This window comes from Vombatus ursinus, unplaced genomic scaffold (genome assembly GCF_900497805.2).
Source record: "Vombatus ursinus unplaced genomic scaffold, bare-nosed wombat genome assembly UNPS02014807.1, whole genome shotgun sequence".
In the NCBI taxonomy this organism is placed as follows: Eukaryota; Metazoa; Chordata; class Mammalia; order Diprotodontia; family Vombatidae; genus Vombatus; species Vombatus ursinus.
The window spans coordinates 51203308-51224702 of NW_020954585.1; the positions used below are offsets into that span (position 1 = coordinate 51203308).

Sequence of the window (21395 nt, forward strand, 5' to 3'; positions counted from 1 at the left end):
GCTACATACGAGTCTATAGCTCGTTTAAATAGTATGAATAGGAAATAGCTAAAAGAGGGAAGGGTCTGGAATTAAGAGGGGTTGAGAAAGTCTTGCTGTAGAAGACGGGAAGTTGGGACTTAAGCCAGGATAGGCAGTAGACAGAGATGAGGACAGAGATCATCCCAGGCATGGAAGACAGCCAGAGAAAATGTTCAGAGTTAAGAGATGTGTTGTCTTGTTTGTGGAACAGACAGGAGGCCAGTGTCATTGGACTGAAGAATCTGTACTACATGGTAAGGTGTAAGAACACTGGAAGGCTAAGAGGGAACTAGGTTATGAAGTACTTTGAATGCCAAACAGAAGGTTTTGTATTTGATTCTGGGGATGATAGGGAGCCATTGGAGTTTGATGATGATATGGTCAGACCTACACTTCAGGAAAATCATTTTAGTGGCTGAATAGAGGATGGATTGGAATAGGGAGAAATTTGAGACAGGCAGACCCACCAGCAGACTATTGCAATAGTCCGGGTGTGAGGTGATGAGGCCCCGTACCAGAGTGGTGAAAGTGTCAGAAGAGAGAAGGCGGCCTGTTCAGAAGATGTTGCAAAGGTGAAATCAACAGGCCTTAGCAATAGTTTGGATATTGCGGGGTGAGAGAGAGTAGTGATAATCCAGGATGACTTCTAGGTTTCATGTCTGAAGGACTGAGAAGATGGTGTTGACCTTTACAGTAATAGGGAAGGTAGGAGGGGAAGCGGGTTGGGGGAAAGATAATGAGTTTGGTTTTAGACATATTGAGTTTCAGGTATCTATTGGATATCCAATTTGAGATGTTTGAAAAGTGGTTGGAGATGTGAAATTGGAGGTCAGCAGAGAGTCTGGAGCAGGAAATGTAGATTTGAGATTTATCAGTATAAAAGATGGTAATTAAATCTGTGGGAGCTGATAGGATCCCCAAGTGAAGTAGCATTGAGGGAGAAGAAAAGAGGGCCCAGGATAGAATCCCGAGGTCATGTTAGAGGGTATGTTCTGGAAGAGGAGACAGAGAAGGTGTGGTCAGATAGGCAGGAAGAAAACCAGTGGAGAGTGGTGTCCTGAAAGCTTAGATAGAAGAGAGTATCAAGGAACGAGGAGTGATCAACAGTGTCCGAGGCTGCAGAGAAGTCAAGGAGGATGATGACTGAGAAAAGGCCATTGAATTAGACAACCAAGAGATCATTGATAACTTTGGAGAGAGCTATTTTGGTGACATGATGAAGTTGGTATTTTATAGTTATTGTTTCATAGATCATACTCTCATCTACATTTTATGAGAGGCAATATTGCATCATGATTTGCTGGTCTGCAAGTCAGGATGACGTATATTCAAGTCCTTCCCCTGACACAAACTCTTTGTGTTACTCTGTGCAAGTCACTTCATGTCAGTGCTCTAGGCAGCTCTGATCCTCTTACGCTACCCAGTGACTGAGCTGTCTGTATTGGGTGGAGGGTGTTTCACTGCAGAGAGCTCCTGACACTGAGGAACATCAGTAGATATGTATGCCTATGTTTCTATATTTATGTCTCTACACTCTGTGTGTTTGTGTGTGTGTGTGTATGTATGTACATTTCCACTAGAATTAAATGTGGAGTTTTTCTCATCTAAGCTAGAATCATACAGCTTAATTTGAAGTCAGACCAGTCAACACAGGAAGAACCTAAAGAAAGGAGCCTAGCTCTTATTGAGATAGAATTGCTAACTGAGAAAGCAACCGGTAACAAGGACAGTTCCAAATCTTTTTAAAAAAAATCTGTTATCTGAAAATCATCAACAAATATGAACATTTCCAACTACAATGTCAAAAAATGGAGATTGCCTATGAATATGTGAATCTTTAGTACAGTGTTAAAAATATGTATTTAACAGACTAGTAACAACATTGCCTTGCTTGTCTGTGTCCCCTTTTGAACTTCCTTCTGCTTTTTTCAGTGTAGTTTTAATATGTATCATTGATTCTCTTTTCTTTATTTTCTTTTTTTAAGCCTCTATATCACCACTCCCCCATTTCCTTCCACATTTCTTCCCCATTGGGCCCCCAAATAAAAGCCCTCCTTTGTAACAAAAATGTAGTCAAGCAAAATGAATTTGTGTTATTAATTGTTGTGTCTGAAAATATATGTCTCTTTCTGAATCTGTAATCCATTTGTCCCTTCACCAAGAGGTAGGAGGCATGCTTCATCATCAATGTTTTAGATTGGACATTTCACTGATTAGAGTTCTTAAGTCTCTCAAAAGTGTTTTTTTTTTTTTTACAATGTTGTAGTCATTTATAAGTTGTTCTCTTGGTCATTCTACTCAGTATTAGCTAATACAATTTTTCCTGGGTTTCCCTGAATCTGTCCCTTTTGTCGTTTCTTATGGTTTAATGATATTCCATTACATTCACATCCTATAATTTGTTCAGCCATTTTCCAGTTGATGGGCACCCATTTTGTGTCCAGATATTTGCAAACAACAAAAAAGTGCTGCTACAAATATTTTTATGCATATGGTTCTGTTCCCTCTTTCTTTGGTCTTTTTGGAATATATATTCCTTATAGTGGTATTTAGGAATTAAAGGATCTAAACAATTTAGTGATATTTGGGTATAGTTCCAAATTGCTTTACAGAATGACTGTATCAGTTATTAGTTGCATTAACAATGCATTAATCCAACATTAAATAAATTATTTGGAATAATAGGAAAAGAAGTTGTCCTACCAAACTCCTTTTATGAAACAAATATGATGTTGACATCTAAACCAGGAAGAGCAAAAACAGAGAAAGAAAATTATAAACTAATTTCACTAATAAATATGGATGCAAAAATGCTAAATAAAATACTAGTTAGGAGACTACAATGATATGTCACAAAGATTATACATTGTGACCAAATGGTAGTTATACTAGGAATGCAGAGATGGTTTAAAACTACTAACGTAATTGATTATATCAATAAGAAAAATAACAAAAATCATATATCAGTAGATACAAAAAAAGCTTTTGACAAAATACAACATTCATTCCTATTTAAAACATTTGAAAGCATAGGTATAAGTGAATTTTTCCTTAAAATGATAAAAAACATCTACCTAACACCAATAGCAAACATTATTTGTTACAAAGATAAGCTCGAAGCCTTCTCAGTAAGATCAGGAGTGAAACAAGGATACCCATCATCACCAATATTCTTCAATATTGTATTAAAAATTCTAGCAATAGCAATAAGAGAAGAAAAAGAAATGTAAGGAATCAGAATGGGCAGTGAGGTAATAAAACTATCTTTTTTTTTGCAGATGATATAATGATACTTGGAAAATCCTAGAGATTTAACTAAAAAGCTAGTTAAAACAACTAACAAATTTAGCAAACTAGCAGATATAAAATAAACCCATATAAATCATCAGCATTTCTATGTATCACCAACAAAGCCCTCCAAGAAGATATATAAAATAATTGTAGACAGCATAAAAGACCTAGGAGTATACCTGCCAACACATACCCAGGAACTACATGAATGTAATTATAAAACACTTTATACAAATAAAGTCAGATTTAAGTAATTGGAGAAATATTAGTTGTTCATGGGTGGGCAGAGCCAGTATAATAAAAATGACAATTTTACCTAAATTAATCTACTTATTCAATGCCATCCCAATTAAATTACCAAAAAAAAATATTTTGAGCTAGAAAAAATAACAAAATTCATTTGGAAAAAGAAAAGGTCAAGAATAGCAAAGGAATTAATGAAAAAAAAGGTAAAGAAGGAGGTTTAGCAGTGCCAGATTTTAAACTATTATAAGACGGTAATTTTCAAAACTATCTGGTATTGGCTAAGAAGTAGAAAGCTGGATCAGTGGAACAAAGTAGACATACAATACACAGTGGTAAAAGATTATAGTAATCTTGTATTTTGACAGATGTAAAGATTTAAGCTTGTGGGATAAGAATTCAGTATTTCGTAAAAAAAAAATTATTGGGAAAACTGGAAAGTAGTCTGGCAGAAATTGGATATAGACCAGTATCTGACACCATTTACCAGTGTAAGGTCAAAATGGATATATGAACTAGTCAGGGGTGGGGAACCTGCGGGCCACGGACCTCTAGGTCCTCAAGTGCAGCCAGACTGAGTCCAAACTTCACAAAAAACATTGTCTTAATAAAAGGGTTTGTTCTGTAAAACTTGGACTCGGTCCAAGGGCCGCACCCAAGGAACTCGAAGGTCACATGTGGCTCCAAGGCCAAAGGCTCCCCACCCCTGACCTAGATATAAAGGGAGATATCATAAGTAAATTAGAAGAACATGGAACAAACATATTACCTATCAGACCTATGGGTAGGAGAAGAATTTATGAATAAACAAGAGATAGAGAGCATTGTGAGGTATAAAATGGATGATTTTGATTGTGTTAAATTAAAAAGGTTTTATACAAATAAAACCAATGTAGCCAAGATTAGAAGGAAAAGCAGAAAATTGCGGGGGAGATTTTGTAGATAGTTTCTACATATCTCCATTATATAGAGAACTTTGTCAAATTTATAAGAATATGAGTCATTCCCCAATTGATATATGGTCAGAGGATATGAACAGGGAGTTTTTTGGATGAAGAAATCAAAGCTAAGAAATCTGAGTCATATAAAAAAATACTCTAAATAATTATTGATTAGAGAAATGCAAATTAAAGCAACTTTGAGATATCATCTCACACCTACCAGATTGGCCAAAATGATAGAAGGGGAAAATGACAAATGTTGAGGGCATGTGGAAAAATTGGGACACTACATTGTTGGTGGAACTGTGAACTGATCCAACCATTTTGGAGAGCAATCTGAAATTATCCCTAAAGAAATATAAAACCATGCGTACCCTTTGGCCCTGCGATACCACCATTAGGTCTTTTTCGCAAGGTGATCAGGGAAAAAGGAGAAGAACTTATATGTTCTAAAATATTTATAGCAGCTGTCTTTGTGGTTTCAAAGAACTGGAAATTGAGGAGATGCCCATTAATTAGGGAATGGCTAAACAAATTGTGATGGAATAATACTGTGCTGTAAGAAATGATGAGCAGATTGATTTTAGAAAAGCGTGGAAAGACTTAAATGAAATAACGAAGAGTGAAACAAGCAGAACCAAGAGAACATTGTATACATTAACACCAATATTAATTAAAGAATAACTGTGAACGACTAAGTTACAGAATGGTGGCCTTCTGTAGTGTGGGGTGGGAAAGGAGGGAGAGAGTTTAGAACTTAAAATGTAACAAAACAAACAAACAAAGAAAAACTAGTGCATTAGTGTACTCCTACAGCCCCTTCAATAATTGTCATTTTCCCTTTGTTTTGGTTTGTCTGGAGAACCGTGACATCAGGGAGATGATGACTTGACTTTGTCTGATTGACTAATTTGAGTGAGGGAGGGCTATGCAAAGTCACCAGCCTCAGTTTTTCCTCCAGGGCAATTTGGGTCCAGTGGCTAGATCAGGATGATTGGAGATGGCCCAGGATGCAGTGGGAGAGCTTGGCCCTTTTAAGCTAAGGTCTTTTCAGGTTCTCACATTGAGTGAGGTCACACCCATTGGGTGAATAGTCCTCTTTAAGAAGTGAGTCATGGGATGGCCTCTTTAATTAAAAAAAAAAATCAAACTGGGAAGTGAAGACCTTCTGGGCTGCTGACCAGAAGAGAAACAGTTACTATTTACATTCACTCTGAGCAAGGAGGGCCCAAAAAATAACCATTAAGTGGTGCTTGGGCAGGGACCTATTGTTGTCCAATCCCTGAGCTCCTCAATGAATTGAGTGTAAGGCTTGGTTTTTCAGAAAGAAATCTAGCCTGTCAACCTCTAGTTAACTAGGTAAATTTTGGCTTATCAGTATTTACTTTCCTTTGGGCAAAACACCCTCAGGTAAGGGAGAGGAGAGGAGAAGTCATCTTTATTAGTCTGATGGATGTGAAGTAGAACCTCAGAGATGTTTTCATTTGAATTTGTCTCATTATTGTTGGCATGGAGTGTTTTTTCATGTGGCTGTGGATGTCTTGATTTCTTCCCAAAATCTTTTTCTAAGCATGAGAGGATGTGTAATTGTTTCAGTATTAAAATATGCAGTTGAGGAAAGAAATGGCTTATTTGGGAAGCACTTTTCCCTTGTTATAACAATAAAGTCAACTATTGAGAATACCGTATTGCTATGGATCAGACAAGACCAGGAAGGAGTTCCTTATAATATATTCCTTAATATATTGTGTATATAGTGTTGTGTATAATATATAGTATTATATAATTATATATATATATATATATATATATATATATATTCCTTCTTCCTACTATAAGAAAAACTTGTATTATGTGGTGTAAGGAAAGACAAAGTTAGCAAAAACCTTAGCTTCTTATTTTTCTTCCATTTACTGAAGGGACAGAGATAGGCTTTGGCCTTTCAAAGATACCTATAACATATAACTCTATAGCTGGCTGAAGATAACTGTAGGTAATGTGTCTTATATGTTATCTTTTTTGTAACCCAAAGTACTTACCATGGAGCAAGTGGTTAAAATTTTTTTTTTTTTTTGCTGTATTGAAAGCAACTTGAGTGTTTTAACCATCAGGTTAACTATAATTTTTTGAAAGTGAATTATTGTTTGCCACCAGAGAAGTGAAAGGACTAGTAAGAGCTGTGAGGCATAAAAAGAAAGAAGAGAGGAGAGGATGAGCATGAAAGTGGATAGAAAGAAACTGCAGCATGTAAGATAGGAAGACCATGTTTAAATACATAAAAATGTGTTTAACACATTTCATTGCTGCCGTTAATGAGGTTTTTCAGTTGTGTCTGCCGGTTCATGACCTTGTGGACCATAGCATGCCAATGCTGTCCATGGGGTTTTCTTGGATTGGTTTCCCATTTTTGGGACTTGTCCAGGGTCACACAGCTAGTAAGTGTCTGAGGCCAAATTTGAACTCAGGTTTTCTTGATTCTGGGACCAGGTGTCTATCCACTGTGCCACCTAGATGCCTCCATTACTATTTATGCCTTGCCTTTATATACGGCTTTAATGAACAAAAGTTAGCTCTAGGAACTAATTTTTAATATACTAAAAGCTCCCTCATTCTGGTCAGCCATCAATAGGAGAAACTTTGCTTGCTATTTCCCATTTCAGTGAGACTACCTGATTAATGGTTTCTATACTGTTTTTTCTGTATGATTTCATCTTTCTTTTTTCCTTTGGTTATGCCCTATATTATGGTGTTCACTAGGCCTCTTGCTTTAGTCAAATGTGCACTGTGTTTCCATGTCATCATTGCTCCATCAGATCCAATGGATGCATTTTTGTCTGCAAAGAGGTGCCGGTCCTGATGTAGGTAGAATCCTGCCAGCATTCAAATGCTGGCATTCTATTCGCTAATGCTGAAGTTGAATCTGCCTTTCATATCTCCATATAGCTACTCTGATTGTAACAGGTTCAGTTAAAAATTTAAAGAGGAACAGATGTTTAAAAAATTGCTTTTTTATGGAGAGGGAAACAGTTTCCCTCTCTTGAAGGAAAGACTATATCTTTCCTTTAACTGGTAAATTGCTCTGACAATTCCCCCCACCGCTGCCTTTTTTTTTTCCCCAAATAGAAGGTTAAGCATATTCTTTGTTTCTTTTCCAGGATATACAGAATAAACTGAAGGAATCAGTCCAGTGTGTTGGAGATGAATTCATGATTTGTAAACTGGCTACTCGAGCCAAGGTATCTTTTTAATTGTTACTTCTTTCTTCTTTATTCCAAAATATAAATAAACAGGTTATCTTTTATATTAAAAGCACTTCAGATTCAGTACTATGTCCTAAACTTCTCCCTTACTTTAAAAAAAACCAAACATGTCTCTATATTTTATCATTGTTCTTTCTTAACTCACTTTATTTTTAAGGATTTAGGTTCTTAGGTTAGAATTCATAAACCAGATGGCTTATGATACGGATGGGTCTCAGGGAGGGAGAATGAGTGAGAGGAAGGAAAAGAAGTCTTTCTCTTATAAATAACCTAAGAAGGGGCTGTTTATAAGTTCGAGGCTCATTGGGTACTTTTTGATGTTTTACTTCAAATCAAACACTTTTCTATTGCTTTTTCAGACCAATGTGTTCTTGTAGAGTTGTTTAGTAATTTTGGTGGGCAGGATGTGATTTGTCTTTCTCCTCTTTTAGGAGATAAAAAAGAGACATCAGGGAAAAGAAATGTGGGGTTAGGAAAGTGTCTTCAGATTTTATTTATTGGACTTTGGCTTTGTGTTTGGCTAGACCAGGGAGTGCTTAATGTCCCTATTGGTGATATGTTTGTTTTATTAACTTATACTTTGTGGGAATTATTTCAGTTTCACTAACAATTCTTTTTTGTTCTCTCTTCTTGCCTTTTCTCTGTATTAGGACTTCCTCCCAGCTGACATTCAGGCACAATTTGCTGCCAGTAGAGAACTGATCAGAAATATCTATAACAGCTTCTATAAGCTTAGAGATCGGGCTGAAAGGATTGCATCCCGAGCCATTGACAATGCTGCTGACCTCCTCATATTTGGGAAAGAATTAAGGCAGGTGGCAGAAGAAAGCTTCACAGTGGGAAATGCTGGATGTTTTGAGTTTGAGGAGCATTCTCTAGTGAAAAGATTGCTGAGCTTGGAGTCAAGAAAGGCTTGGGTTCATCTCCTGCCTTCCACTTTTGTTCTCTTTGTTAAATGATATGGTCCTGTCATTTAACCTCTTTAGACCTTAGTCTCCTCATCTTAAAAGTGGCGATAATAATAATAGTAACTGTCTCAGAATGTTCTCAGGTATCAAATGAAATAATATATGTACAACACTATATAAGTATCTCATAATTGGGTGACTTAGAATGTACATTTTAATGTTCTGAAGAGTGACCATTTCTCCATTTAGAGGCAACTAGAGTGAAAGATCGGAGGGCTCTGTTGGTCTCCTTGGGATGTTGGGGAAAAGGGAAGTAGGCCTCCAGCCTGTTGGGTGGACCCGTGGTTCTGAATTTATGAGAGGCCATGAACAAGAGTAGCTGAAGAGAGGCAAGCATGGATGGGCTGCTGTCTACTTCATTGGAGGGATCTCTGAAGATAATGAGCCCACAAATCCATTTGAATATTTGTGTACATGTGACCATGTCAAGTCATCAAACTTTTTTGTTTAGTAAAATTAAAGGTTTGATGAATGAAAATTTTTTCTTTTCTCTTTTACTCAGTGCTTTAGGATCTGACACAACACCACTTCCCTCCTGGGCCACGATGAATAATAGCACATGGGGGATGCTAAAACAGGCTTTAAAAGGCCTATCTGTTGAATTTGCACTGCTGGCTGATAAAGCTGCACAACAGGTAAGTTATCTAGGATCTCTGAGTGTTTATTTTTAAGGAATGTTCTCTATTATAGTCTTTAGGAACGTCTCTTTCTTAGGTAGACTTCAAAGTTTTTCGTCCAATGAGAGGGAAAAACTTGTCTTCTGCATAATCTTTATAAATTCCAGGTAGCTTAGCATGTGCCAGTTCAGCTGTTTGCTGATAGCAAAAATAAATTTGGGTTGGATTTCTTAAGAGAATTTACTTTGCCGGAGATTAGAAGGCATAAGCCCATCTTGAAAATGTAACTTTTAAATCTCTAGACTGTTGCGCCTTGATGAACCTGGAGCTTTCTATTTTACTTACTGTCTGTATAATTTGTATTAGGTTAGGCAGTGACCTAGTTCATCAGAATGTAACTAAGCCTCCAGTGTTGCCTCTTTTTTTGATCCTGAATACTCAGTTAAACTACTGAAATGCTTTTGTAACAGCCATTTGCTGTTTTTAGAAATCGATACAGAATTTTAAAGGCTGTCAGTTCAAGGATATGAGAAATAAACAAGTTCTATCTGTGTACTTATTTTATTATAAAAATATTGTGTGACTTTGGAGGAGACAGAGTCTACTTCTCTTTCCACAAAATGTGTGGTTCTGACTTCGGTAAATAATGCAAATTATGTTTGAATATTTTTAAAGCTCTGATTCCATCTATGATTTCCTAATTCCATAGTTAACTTAAGTAACAAGAACTGCGATTAACTGAAGTGTCGTGATCTGAGCCATATGCCGAAGAGTTGGGGGCTTTCCCATCTAATGGTTGGGTGCCCATTGATGAATTTTACGATTAAGAGATAATTGGGTTTGTTTGTGGCCCTGGAAAGTCCTGGGTTTCCTTCCTGCTTTGCCTTTACTGTGTTTATCTTTTCTCTTTCCCTTTACATATTCACCATAACATTTACTTTAGGGATCTGCAGGTTTAATCCTGCAGTTTTGTAGACCCACAGTTTACCCCCTTGCTTTGGCGAGTTTGGAAATAGAAATGGAGAAGGGTGGATTTGCTTTAATTTTAGGTAACAAGAAGCATTTTGGCATAGTTGGTAGAGCATTGAATTTGGAGTTAGGAGAATCTTATCCTGGCCTTGCCATTATCAATTATTCATTCAAGAATATATTAAGTATCTTTTCTGCAGGATGACCCTCAGCTATATCCATAACTTCACTAGGCTTCAGTTTGCTTGTTTGTGAAATAAGGATGTTGCTCTACATAATCTTTAAGGGACCTTCTAGCCCTGTGCTTTCTGACGTAGTAAAGACTGTTTTGATTCTTAATGTCTGGAGGCCGAGTTTTAGGGGGAACAGCCAGGAAGTGAAATGTCATTTGCTGTATGTTCTTTTGGAAATATGGCTGTATAAGTTATAGAAAATTTTCAAAGTACTTTGTACTCTAATTGGCACCCTTAGGACTTTTTAGCCATGGTGCAATAAAATTCATGATGATGAGGGGGAAATTATTGTGATTAGAAGTATATAGCTGTTTCTTAGTTATAAAGTTGGCATTTTGAAAATTGTTAAAGGCACCTGGCGCACTGACATTTTATGGCCTTATGGTTCAAAGCATTGGTATGTGAACTGGACTCACTGGTAAGTTGTAGGATTTGAAGTAAGAGCTGCAGTTAGCCATCTTCTCTAGGCCAGTAAGAAAGTCCTTCACTTTTCTCTCACGAGTAAGATGGGAATACTATGTACTCTCCCAGCCTGTCGAGCTCTCTCTTCTCCATATTTTACATATCTCTTAACATCTCACTTTTTCCATTAAGCCTTATTAGATGAACTCACTGGGAGGTAGATTTTAGATTTGAAGAGTAGAAGGGACATCAGAGAGCATAGAGTTCAATCTGTTCTGTAGCACATTGGATTAATAGTGTGGTGATAGCTGGTAGATGTGGCTCTAGGTGTGTCTGTAATGGAAATGGAAGTATTTTTACCTGGGATCCATCTCCAGTTTCATGTACATTGTTTTAGTAGAAAGAAAGGATTCCATATTGTAGCTAATTGTTCTATATGAGCATCACCGATCTGTTTTAGTGTAAGATAGCAGGAGTAGTAGGTGCTATCCGCTTCTCTTTCTTCCTCTTGTTGCTCTGAGTCACTTGAAAGCTCCAGTCATTGGCCTGTATAGCAGTTTTGTACTCCTTAATGTTTTGGGCCTAGAGCATTTGTACCAACTTAACATGCCTCAGGTCCCATAGCTAGTTAATTGAGCCTGACTTCCAAGCACGTGGTTTCTATTTCCTGCGTCACTCTGAAAATAACATATTGTTATTACCTTTCTTAAAAAAAAAAAACTAATCAAGTAGACAGACATTTATTAAGCACAGTATTTGACAAGCACTGTGTTAAATACTGGGAATACAAAGAAAGGCAAAAAATAGTCCCTGCTCTCAAAGAGCTCAGTCAAATGGAATTAAAATAATGATTTATATTTCCTTTTGCCTTTGTTTGGGAATTAAGAAGATGATAGTACTAGTTTCAAGCTGAAATAGCAAAGTGTTGAGCAGAAATGGACAGACATCTATTTTAGAGTCAAAACTGTTCATATTGTCAGTCAGCTGTGATGCTCTTGGCTTATTTGACTTGCTCCCAATGCTTATCTTGCCTCTGTAGCATTATGAGCATGATGACAGTGTGCCATACTGCTGGTTTGCGGTGGCATCTGTCTAGTAAAAAGAGCTTTGGATTTGTAGTTGGTGTATCTAAGTTCAAATATCACTTCTTCTGTTTACTGCCTATATACCCTTGGACAATTCACTTAGCCTTTATGGGTCTCAGTTTCCTCGTTTGTAAAATGAGGGGATTGGACTTTTCAACCCACAGGAAGTCTAAAACTCCCCCCTGCCTATCTCCTGCCCTGCTTCATTACAGTCTGTCTAAATATCCTAAGTCTGTCTCCTAAGTCTGCTTTCTTCCACCATGTCACTTTGCCCTCTTGGGGGCTAGAGGGGATCTCTAAGGTCAAAGCCTCTAGTTCTAAACTAGATTCTATTAAAGGAAGATTCTGGGCTGACTCTGGGGTTTGGAAAAAGGCTCTAGGTAACAAGTAAGTTTGAGAAATTTTAAGGATGGGTTTCTGACTGGGTTTATCTGTATGATGGATGTGCTGGTTAATTCACCCCTTGTTTTGTAGGGTAAACAGGAAGAGAATGATGTGGTGGAGAAGTTGAATCTCTTCTTGGATTTGCTCCAGTCCTATAAAGTGAGTTTTGTCTGTTTTCTTGCCAGAGAGAGAGCTTCTCAGAATGGTCTTGTGACTTTTCCAGGGTGTAACTTTTTTCAGGGAATAGAAAACTAATAGAGAAGTCAGTATTGAAGCACAAGGTGGTTGACCATCTGTCATAGATAATGCAGATGGGATCACTACATGGGTGGTTAGGTTAAACTGAGGTCTTAGATAACTTCTAATATCCCTTCCAGTGCTAAGATTCTATGTCTGTGTCTTCTCATGAGATTCCTAGTTGGGGATGCTCCAAGATACATTGGATTAAAATACCTCAAGAAAAAAAAAACAACACCTTAAAGCAAGGGGCAGGTAGTTGGCATAATGGGTAGAGCTGTAGCCTTGAAATCAGGAGGACCTGAGTGCAAATCCGGCCTCAGACACTTGACACTTACTAGCTGTGTGACCCTGGGCAAGTCACTTAACCCTGGTTGCCTCACCCAAAAGCAAAAAAAAAAAAACCTCAAGAAAAATGTAGAAAGTCTTCAGTATTTCTACACTTGGATACTGGCTCTTCAAAATTTTGATGGAAATTAACTAATGTCTGTAGGCTGTGGACTGTACATCTCATTTTTATTAAACTTCTCTATCCTTTATCTGACTTTCTTTCAAAGCCCAGCCTGTTTGTTTAGGACCAAAGTTCAGGACTTTTGTTGATTTGCATAGTCAGTTCTCCACAAAAATCATGAGAGTGGTGGGTCAAATTAGAACTAATATTTCTTTGTGAGTTTTTATGGGTTCAAATTCATCCTCTTCCCTGCTCTGCATTTTTGTGAGCACAAAATATGAATCAGGGGTGTCTTTCTGCTGGTTTTTGAGGAAGATAACTTATTTCTTTCCTATTGTCTTTCATTGTCATTCATGTCTTTCATATCAGGAAATTTTGGGAAAAAAAAAATTATTTTGAAGTCATTTTCTGGAAATCGGTATAATTCCCACACAGTGCTCTATATTCCCCACCCTCCCACTCTGTCCTCCCTTGTCAGCAGTTTTCCTCCCCAGGAAATGAAGTGAAAGTAGAAGTAGGGGACTTGTACAGTTATTTTGTCTTTGGGTTCTTCTGCAATTGGCTCTTAGTAGAGGGATGGAGAGGGTGTTGGTAAGTATGCCATCTTTCCCTTTCTATTCCAGGATCTCTGTGAAAGACATGAAAAGGGTGTGCTTCACAAACACCAGCGAGCATTGCACAAGTACAGCATGATGAAGAAGCAGATGATGAGTGCTACGGTGCAGAATAGAGAACCAGAGAGTGTGGAACAGCTGGAGTCTCGCATTGTGGAGGTAGCGGACTGGCAGCCAAGAGGGCAAAGTGACATGGTGGAAGAAAGCAGCCTTAGGAGACAGACTTAGGATATTTAGACAGACTGTAATGAAGCAGGGCAGGAGATAGGCAGGAGGGAGTTTTAGACTTCCTGTGGGTTGAAAAGTCAGCTTGGATTTCTCCAATTGAGCCCCATTATATGAATAGCCCCCAAAATGTGGTTAATAAGCAGGGCTGGTGATAACAATGGAAATTGCATGGTATGTAGACATGCTGACTAGTGGATATCTGAAAGTGTTGTTTTTACAACTGATTTTGCACTTTCTCCCCAGTGGGTTCCCCTGCCCCCCAATTGACAGTTTCCAAATGCTATGTTAAGTCAATTTTACTTTTATTTGGCTTCATTGGTCAAATGAATGAAAAAGGATCAGCCCTACCTTCTGGGATGATATATATCTTAATAAAAAATGATGCTCCTCTTGAGATATATCTAGACATGCTTCTCAGAGATTCTTTCCTTTTCAGCAAGAAAATGCAATCCAGACAATGGAACTCCGGAATTATTTCTCCTTATACTGTCTACATCAAGAGACCCAGCTTATTCATATCTACTTGCCTCTTACATCACACATTTTAGGAGCCTTTGTCAACTCTCAGATACAAGGCCACAAAGAGGTGATTACTTGCCCATCTTTCTTGTGTAATTCTATCTTGAGATCTACCCTAGTTATGTAGCTAAGGGTGGCCATTTTACTCTCCAGTTATTCTGGCCTTAAGATTGATGTTCCTTATTATTAGTCCTGTGGACAAAAAAAAAATCTAGAAAAGATATTGGGTGTGAGTTAAGTATGGAAGCTAAAAAATGAAATTCTTTTCAAGCTCCACTAATCCAACTTGGAACTAGAATTTTCAAGCTAGGATTCCACGTATGCTCTTGTTCGTACATAGATAGGAACTGAATATTTCTTTCTGAGTGAGTTGAGAAAGCTCTGCACCAGAATTAGCACCAGACTTTTAAAAGGGTTCAGAGGAAAGGTTGGCTCCAAAGCCAAGGTGAGTTGAAGAACATAGACTGGATTTTCTCAAAACTTTCAGGGCCTAGGGATGGAATTTTCAATTCTTTGAAGTGAAAGGCTATAAACTTTTTTTTTTCCCAAGAGTTTTATAGCAAACCTGTCACCTCTGCCTACATTTGTATGCACCTTTTTATGCATACGTACAGTAGTTTGTTTCTGGCTTTTTAGCCTGTGTTTCTTAAACAATGAAGCCAGCCTTTCAGAAGAAATGTTGAAATCCTGGCGAGAATATGGGAGACAAGATCAGGAAGACCATGCTATTATGGTCACTGTTAATTTTGGATCCTGTACTTAAAGTAGTACCATATAACTAGTGGGCACTGAGTATATACTATAGTCCCAATCTCATTATGACACAATTGCCTAATAACGATTTCTAGTCTTTGAGTGATAAACCACTTATTGGAAAAAACATTCATTCCCAAATAATGAAAAAACTTGGTATTTAACTTGCATCAGCACAAGCCTACTGAATAATCTCCATGGCCAATTCCTAGGTAATCATTAGATGGAACAGTTGGAAATGATCCAACAAAGAAGTGAAAAATTGCAATACTTCTATCCTTGTGATTTCCTATTCCTGGTCTTTCCTCCACTTGTTATCTTTTAGCAGTATTAAGATATTTCATACTTAACTTCTAAGGAGGGACAGGGTCAAAAGAGAGAATAGAATAAATAGGGGGCAGGATAGGATGAAGGAAAATATAGTTAGTTTCTCACAGCATGACTACTATGGAAGTGTTTTGCATGACTACACATGTATAACCTGTATCAAATTGCTTGCCTTCTCAGTGAGGGTGGGTGGGGAGGGAGAAAGGAAGAAAATTTGGAACCCAAAGTTTTAAAAACAAATGTTAAAAAAAAATTGTTTTCACATGCAACTGGGAAATAAGATATACAGGCAATGGAATATGGAAATCTATCCTGCCCTACAGGAAAATTGAAGGGGAAGGGGATGGGGGGGCAGAGATGAAAGGGAGGGCAGATTAGGGGAAGGGGTATGTAGAATGCATGCCATTTTGGGGTGGGAGGAGGGATAAGATGGGGAGAAAATTTGGAACTCAAAATATTGTGGAAGTGAATGTTGAAAACTAAAAATAAATAAATTTTTAAAAAAAGAGACATTTCTTGTTTACAAAGGAATTTATATATAAAAGAAGGGAATGGATATATCTGGCTTTATGCCTAGTTGTAACCTGATCAAATTGATCACCTTGACCTCCGCATTCTAGATCTTAAGGGGCTACCCCCAAAGCAGTTCTGTTCTCTGCTGCTCCTTTTACTTAGGGAGATTTTTTTTTTCTGTATATATTTCATCAGAATTCTGATCTTGCTTTTTTTTTCTTTTCCCCTTCAGATGAGTAAAGTTTGGAATGAATTGAAGCCCAAGTTAAGTTGCCTCTTTTCAGGACCCAATAACATGCCAACACCGCCACGATCACCACAGGAGGGCAATGTGTTTTCTCATTAGTTCCTGGAGAGGACTGCCTGGGTTTTAGGCAGTGCTAAGAGTACCCTTCCAGCCTTACTAAAACATATCACCAAACTGTATCATTGTGTATTTCCCTTAAAACAATAGCTGCCACTCTGGTGCTCACAGATGTTTGGACTGACTGAAACTTGAGCAGAAGACTCTGATTCAGTGGTAGGGGATGAGACTCAGATTTTAATTTCCTGTCTTGTCCTCTACTCATCTTCCTTCATTTCATAGTGCTCAGAGGCAAGATTGAGAGACACCTTACTGTAGGGTACTTTGGGGAGGAAAGAGAATGTGCTTAGATGCTAAGGGCTAAAGGGCCACTTGTGGTGGCTGGTAATTCCCTTTCTTCTTACTTACATCCACTTTTTCCTTCCACCACCATCTTCCTCAATATATACACTCTGGTTTCCCCTCTGGCAGTGAGAAGCAGTAGATCTCTGTACTCTATGAAAGGCAGTTCTCCTAGTCTCCAGGAAGGCTGGGAGATTAAGGATGACGTTCATGTTAGTGAAGTTGTCTGTCAGTGAATATGTTAGTCCCCTGATAACAGCTATTTAATCTTTTGGGGGGACAGATAAAATTAATCAGAATTCATTGGATTTCTTTGCCTTCTAGGAATCAGGATTAACTGAACAGATGAGTAAGGGTGAGAAAAGGTGAAGTTCACATATGTAGCAAGTTTATTTCAGTGCAGTCATGCCTTTTGGTTGAAATAATGTTAATTTTTTTTTTTTCAAAATGAGTTTTCAGTGAAAGGCCTAAAAAATAATTATTTAATGCTGTTGAACACTCCTTGAACAAATTGCCTTACACTAGGACTTTTCAGTTTCAGAGTGTGAGAGTGTGTGTGTGTGTGTGTGTGTGTGTGTACATGTGTATGTCTACAGAAGAGAACCATTTTGCTTATGGAGGGGGTTGTTAGCTGGTAGGTACAAACAGTATTAGTTTTCTGTGGGACAAGCTACAGTGTCTATTCCAGGCAGCTAGAGACAAACACTAGGAACCTTAGTATATTACGAGACTCATTGTGAATTTGGCAAGGCCTGCCATATTTCATTTTCCATTCCTCCACTTTTCCCCTTTTCTGTACTAATGGCATGATCTGTCATTTTGCACAAGAGTAGGACCAAAATGTTTGGCATATTAAAGTGAACTAATTGAAAAGTCTGTCATATGCTAAAAACTAATTCTCTAAAAAGATGCCACACTTTTATTTTGGTTGCTTATATTGGAGAGCGCAGAATATACCAAGTTGAGAAGGGTGTGGTGAAGATGAGATGAGGAAATCAGAGGATCATGATTTTTATTTCGGTTGTGTTTTAAAATATACTGGCCTTTACAAGAGAGAATCTGTGTTCTTTGGGAATTAAAGAAAAAATAAAACAACCAGCTAGTTTCCTGATGGCACAACTCCTGGTTGAGGTAGTGGAACATTCCTGCTAATTTCAGTCCTTTCCTTCCTTAGCCCAGCTCTTACTCAATGGGGTTTATTGTGTAACTCTTCAGCTCTGTTTTCCACCTTGTGATGATGTGGGAGAGTTCTCAGATATGCTCTGGTGGAGACCTGTAGGGATGGGTGGTGTCATTTCTTGCCTTAATATGCTACTATTCCAAATCCCTAGTGGAACATTTCTCTATGGGATTGAAAATAAACTGGACTTCTCCACATCAGGGACTTCTGGGTCTATTTAGACTTTGCTTTTCTCATTCTTATAAAGACAGAAAAATTGGAAAAGGCTCTAAATGGGCAGCATGCATTCTGAAAATATTGCCCATGTGGAGTATTTTTCAGGTTCCAAGGAGATTTCTCTGCTATTTCTCTGACCTTCTCTAGTTTTAAAATATGTAGCATGAAGGATTCTAGAATAAAAATAGAAGCCACCAAGTATTCTCGCTAGCTATGGGAGAAAGAATCAAAATAACCAAAAATACTTGATTTATGCAGATAAGCTAATTCATTTTTTTGGCACAGGCAAAATGAGGGCTTTTCTTTGTGGACTCAAATGGCTGCACAAGGGGTCTAGCCTCAAAGCATGTTGCTGTATTTGATTCATTCAAAGAGGATATGAGTGAAAGTGCAAGACTTGTAAGCTGTGTACTCCATGTGGCATGTCAGCACATTTTTCAGATGTTTGCTTTGCGTTCATGAAGTAGCTAGAGGCATAAGGGTCACTTGGTAGAAAACACTAATGGCACCTGGATCTGTAACTTACTGCCCTAAAGCTCACATCTTCCTTCCTTCTAGGAAAGCTGACCTTTGCTTGTATAAGTGAATGTGACATTTAAAACAGCATGTGATGGAAGACGGTCTGTTTCTACTGTTGAGCAGACTTATCCTCTGAAAAGAGAAGATGCACAGCTTTAGTTAGAGCCTAAAAATAGTCCCGAAGTTCTGTTTTGAGAGTTATTGGTCTGTAACTAAAGGTGGCAAAGAGAAAGGTGGAGTCTTCTTTGCCTTCAGGGTCTCTGCCTGCCTACCATCCATTCCCCTTTTACAGAAATAAAGTCTCTACCCACTTTGAATGGATCAATACACCTTTTTTTGTGCTGCTCCATTTTATACTGTGATTTGCCTAAGCCATATAACATAAAATTTATTTGTACAAACCCCCTGGGGCCTTTTCCTTCCTGCCTACACAGCTGCAAAGTGTGCTAAACACTCCTTCACTGCTATTACAATGAAGTCCCTTGGGACCCCAAAGTTGCATGTTATCCTGCTGGCCTAGGGCCTCCAGTCTTTGTAGAAAGCCTAGGAGAATATGCCACAGTCTAGGCCATGGTTAGAGTGCATACTGTAGAGAGATCCAGACCTGACCTCCTTGTCTTGGATGTTCTAAACATAATGAAAGACTGGAGTAGGGGGGTGGGGAGTGGGAGAAGTTTTCTCCTTTCAGTATTTGAGACCATTGCAGATGTAGTCAATATGTGCTTCCATGAAAAGTAGAAGCAAACGGCCAGAAGACCTGTGGCTCCTCAAGGGATAGCTGTCAAACGATATTAATTTAAGAACTTTCAGTTGGCATGCTGGCCAGAGTCATTAGCTAGAGGGAATTTAAGAGATGTGTTTTAAAAAAAAAATGTGTATGTGTGTGTGTGTATATATATATATGTATATATATACACACACACACATATATATATATACACATATATATATATCTCTAGAGAGAGATGTTATCCTAATTTAAAACACTCACTTGAAGGAAATGTACTACCAAAGAGTTTCTGAAAACTTGTTTTTTTCTCCTCTTCTGTACTAATTGTGATGCTTTAGGAGCTTGTAGTAAATCATGACAAAGGCATGAGTTAAATCAGATGTGTTAGGACATTATTTTCTCAGTATCTACCAACAGTATACTCCCTTTTGAGGAGCAACACTCTTTTGATACAAAGGACAAATGGATAAATGGACTTTTTTTCAAAACTAGTCCTTCACTTTTCAAACAGAAGCTTGCAGTCCATTCCAGCTGCCCCTTCTGAGAGCACCTCTGCTGCCCACTTACAGTGGAACTGACCATGGCAACAAGTAGAGCCCGACTTCTGCTTGTCTCCTACTAAGGAGATTCCAGTGTATCACGAGTTGAAAAAAAAATAATCCTCATACTTTACAATTAATGGGCTGTGTTTTATTTAAATGCGGACCTGTTCGTTTTTGGATTTTATGTTTTTTCTTAATGGATTCTTTAGGAACATTATAATTATAAACAGTGGTGGAGGCCTTTTGATGCATCTTTTGGTACTGTGCATCCTAATGGTATTCCCTTAGTTTTGGGGGACCATCCCAGGGTGACAGAATGAGAGAGAAACAGCCCTAACTGTAGAATAACAGATGTAGCTCAGGGAGCTTCCTCTTCAACATAATTTCTCAGTCCTGAGCCAAATATGATTGTGAGATGTTCCTGAGGAGCTGTTTGCTAGATCATCTGTAACTGGAGGAGCAGTGAAGATAACCCAGTTCCCAGGGAGTTGGTCTAGGGCTTGGGAATAGCTTTTGCAGGTTGAGGTCCATGCTCACACAGCTTAAAAGCTCTCCAGGTAGACTAGCTTCCCACTGTGTTCTTTAGAGGGACCAACCCCTTCAAAGGAAGGCCATTGGTATGCACAGTAGCCTAATGTCAGCATCTAAAAATCATCAGCTTCAGTGAAAAATGAGTCAGAGAACATTGTTCTGAATGTGGGACTATGCTTGTCATTCAAAAAAAGTGATTTCTATGACAGGCCTAGACCAACACTGAAACTTAATGGCATAAATAATTTTGGAAGCCTGTTAGTGCCCTTATTATCTTGGATTATATTTCAGAGCCTTTTGGGGTTGGAGATTTTTGATACAAATGGGGTATAGATGTGAAAATTTATATTAAATGGTCCTTAATGGTTCTTAAATCCCACCCATTCTTTAGGAGCTTTGGCTTATTCAGCAATACCTGGGAAAAACCCTTTAATTAACACTCTACTCATCTTAGGAAGCCTAATGTGAGGACTGAGTGGGAAGTTGGTTTGACTGAAATGAAGACCTTTTCTTAGTTGGGCCAATTTACCATTTCTTTTGCTTTGCTGTACTAGTTTTATGTATGAAGCACTTTATCAAATTGCAGGAATTAGTTATTACTACAGCTGATGAACTGGAAAATGTTTACAAATGATTACACTCCAAAACTTTTTATCAATAAAACATATATATGAACAAATGCTATTAAATGTTTTTGTAAGAGGTGTGTAAAAGGTTTAAGTTACTGTGTGTGGCTGACTTTCTCTGCTTATCTGCCTTTTGTAGAATCGTGTTGAGGCAGTGTGGGGTATTGGAAAGAGCACCAGGTTAGGATACAGACCCAAGTTCTTAGTGCTGGCTCTACCACCTGTGAACCCTATGATCTCAGGCAAGTCATTCAACCTCTGGAGCCTCAGTTTCTTCATGTAAAATAGAGGCACATCACAGGGTGACTTTTAGATCAAATAAGATGTTTGTGAAAATGATTTGTAAAAT

General features: G+C 38.1%; 1 protein-coding gene across 2 annotated transcripts in view; it reads left to right on the plus strand.

Moving 5' to 3' along the window:
* The window catches only part of SNX8 (sorting nexin 8), a 54835-nt gene extending 33726 nt beyond the window's left edge, over window positions 1-21109 (plus strand). For both annotated transcript variants that reach the window (XM_027874431.1, XM_027874430.1), the window contains exons 5-11: window positions 7652-7732; window positions 8407-8567; window positions 9227-9359; window positions 12505-12573; window positions 13726-13875; window positions 14381-14530; window positions 16289-21109. In XM_027874431.1, the coding sequence (XP_027730232.1) occupies window positions 7652-7732; window positions 8407-8567; window positions 9227-9359; window positions 12505-12573; window positions 13726-13875; window positions 14381-14530; window positions 16289-16402 (858 nt within the window). In that variant the 3' untranslated portion in view covers window positions 16403-21109. The remainder of the gene's footprint in view (window positions 1-7651; window positions 7733-8406; window positions 8568-9226; window positions 9360-12504; window positions 12574-13725; window positions 13876-14380; window positions 14531-16288) is intronic.
* Window positions 21110-21395: the final 286 nt, after the last annotated feature.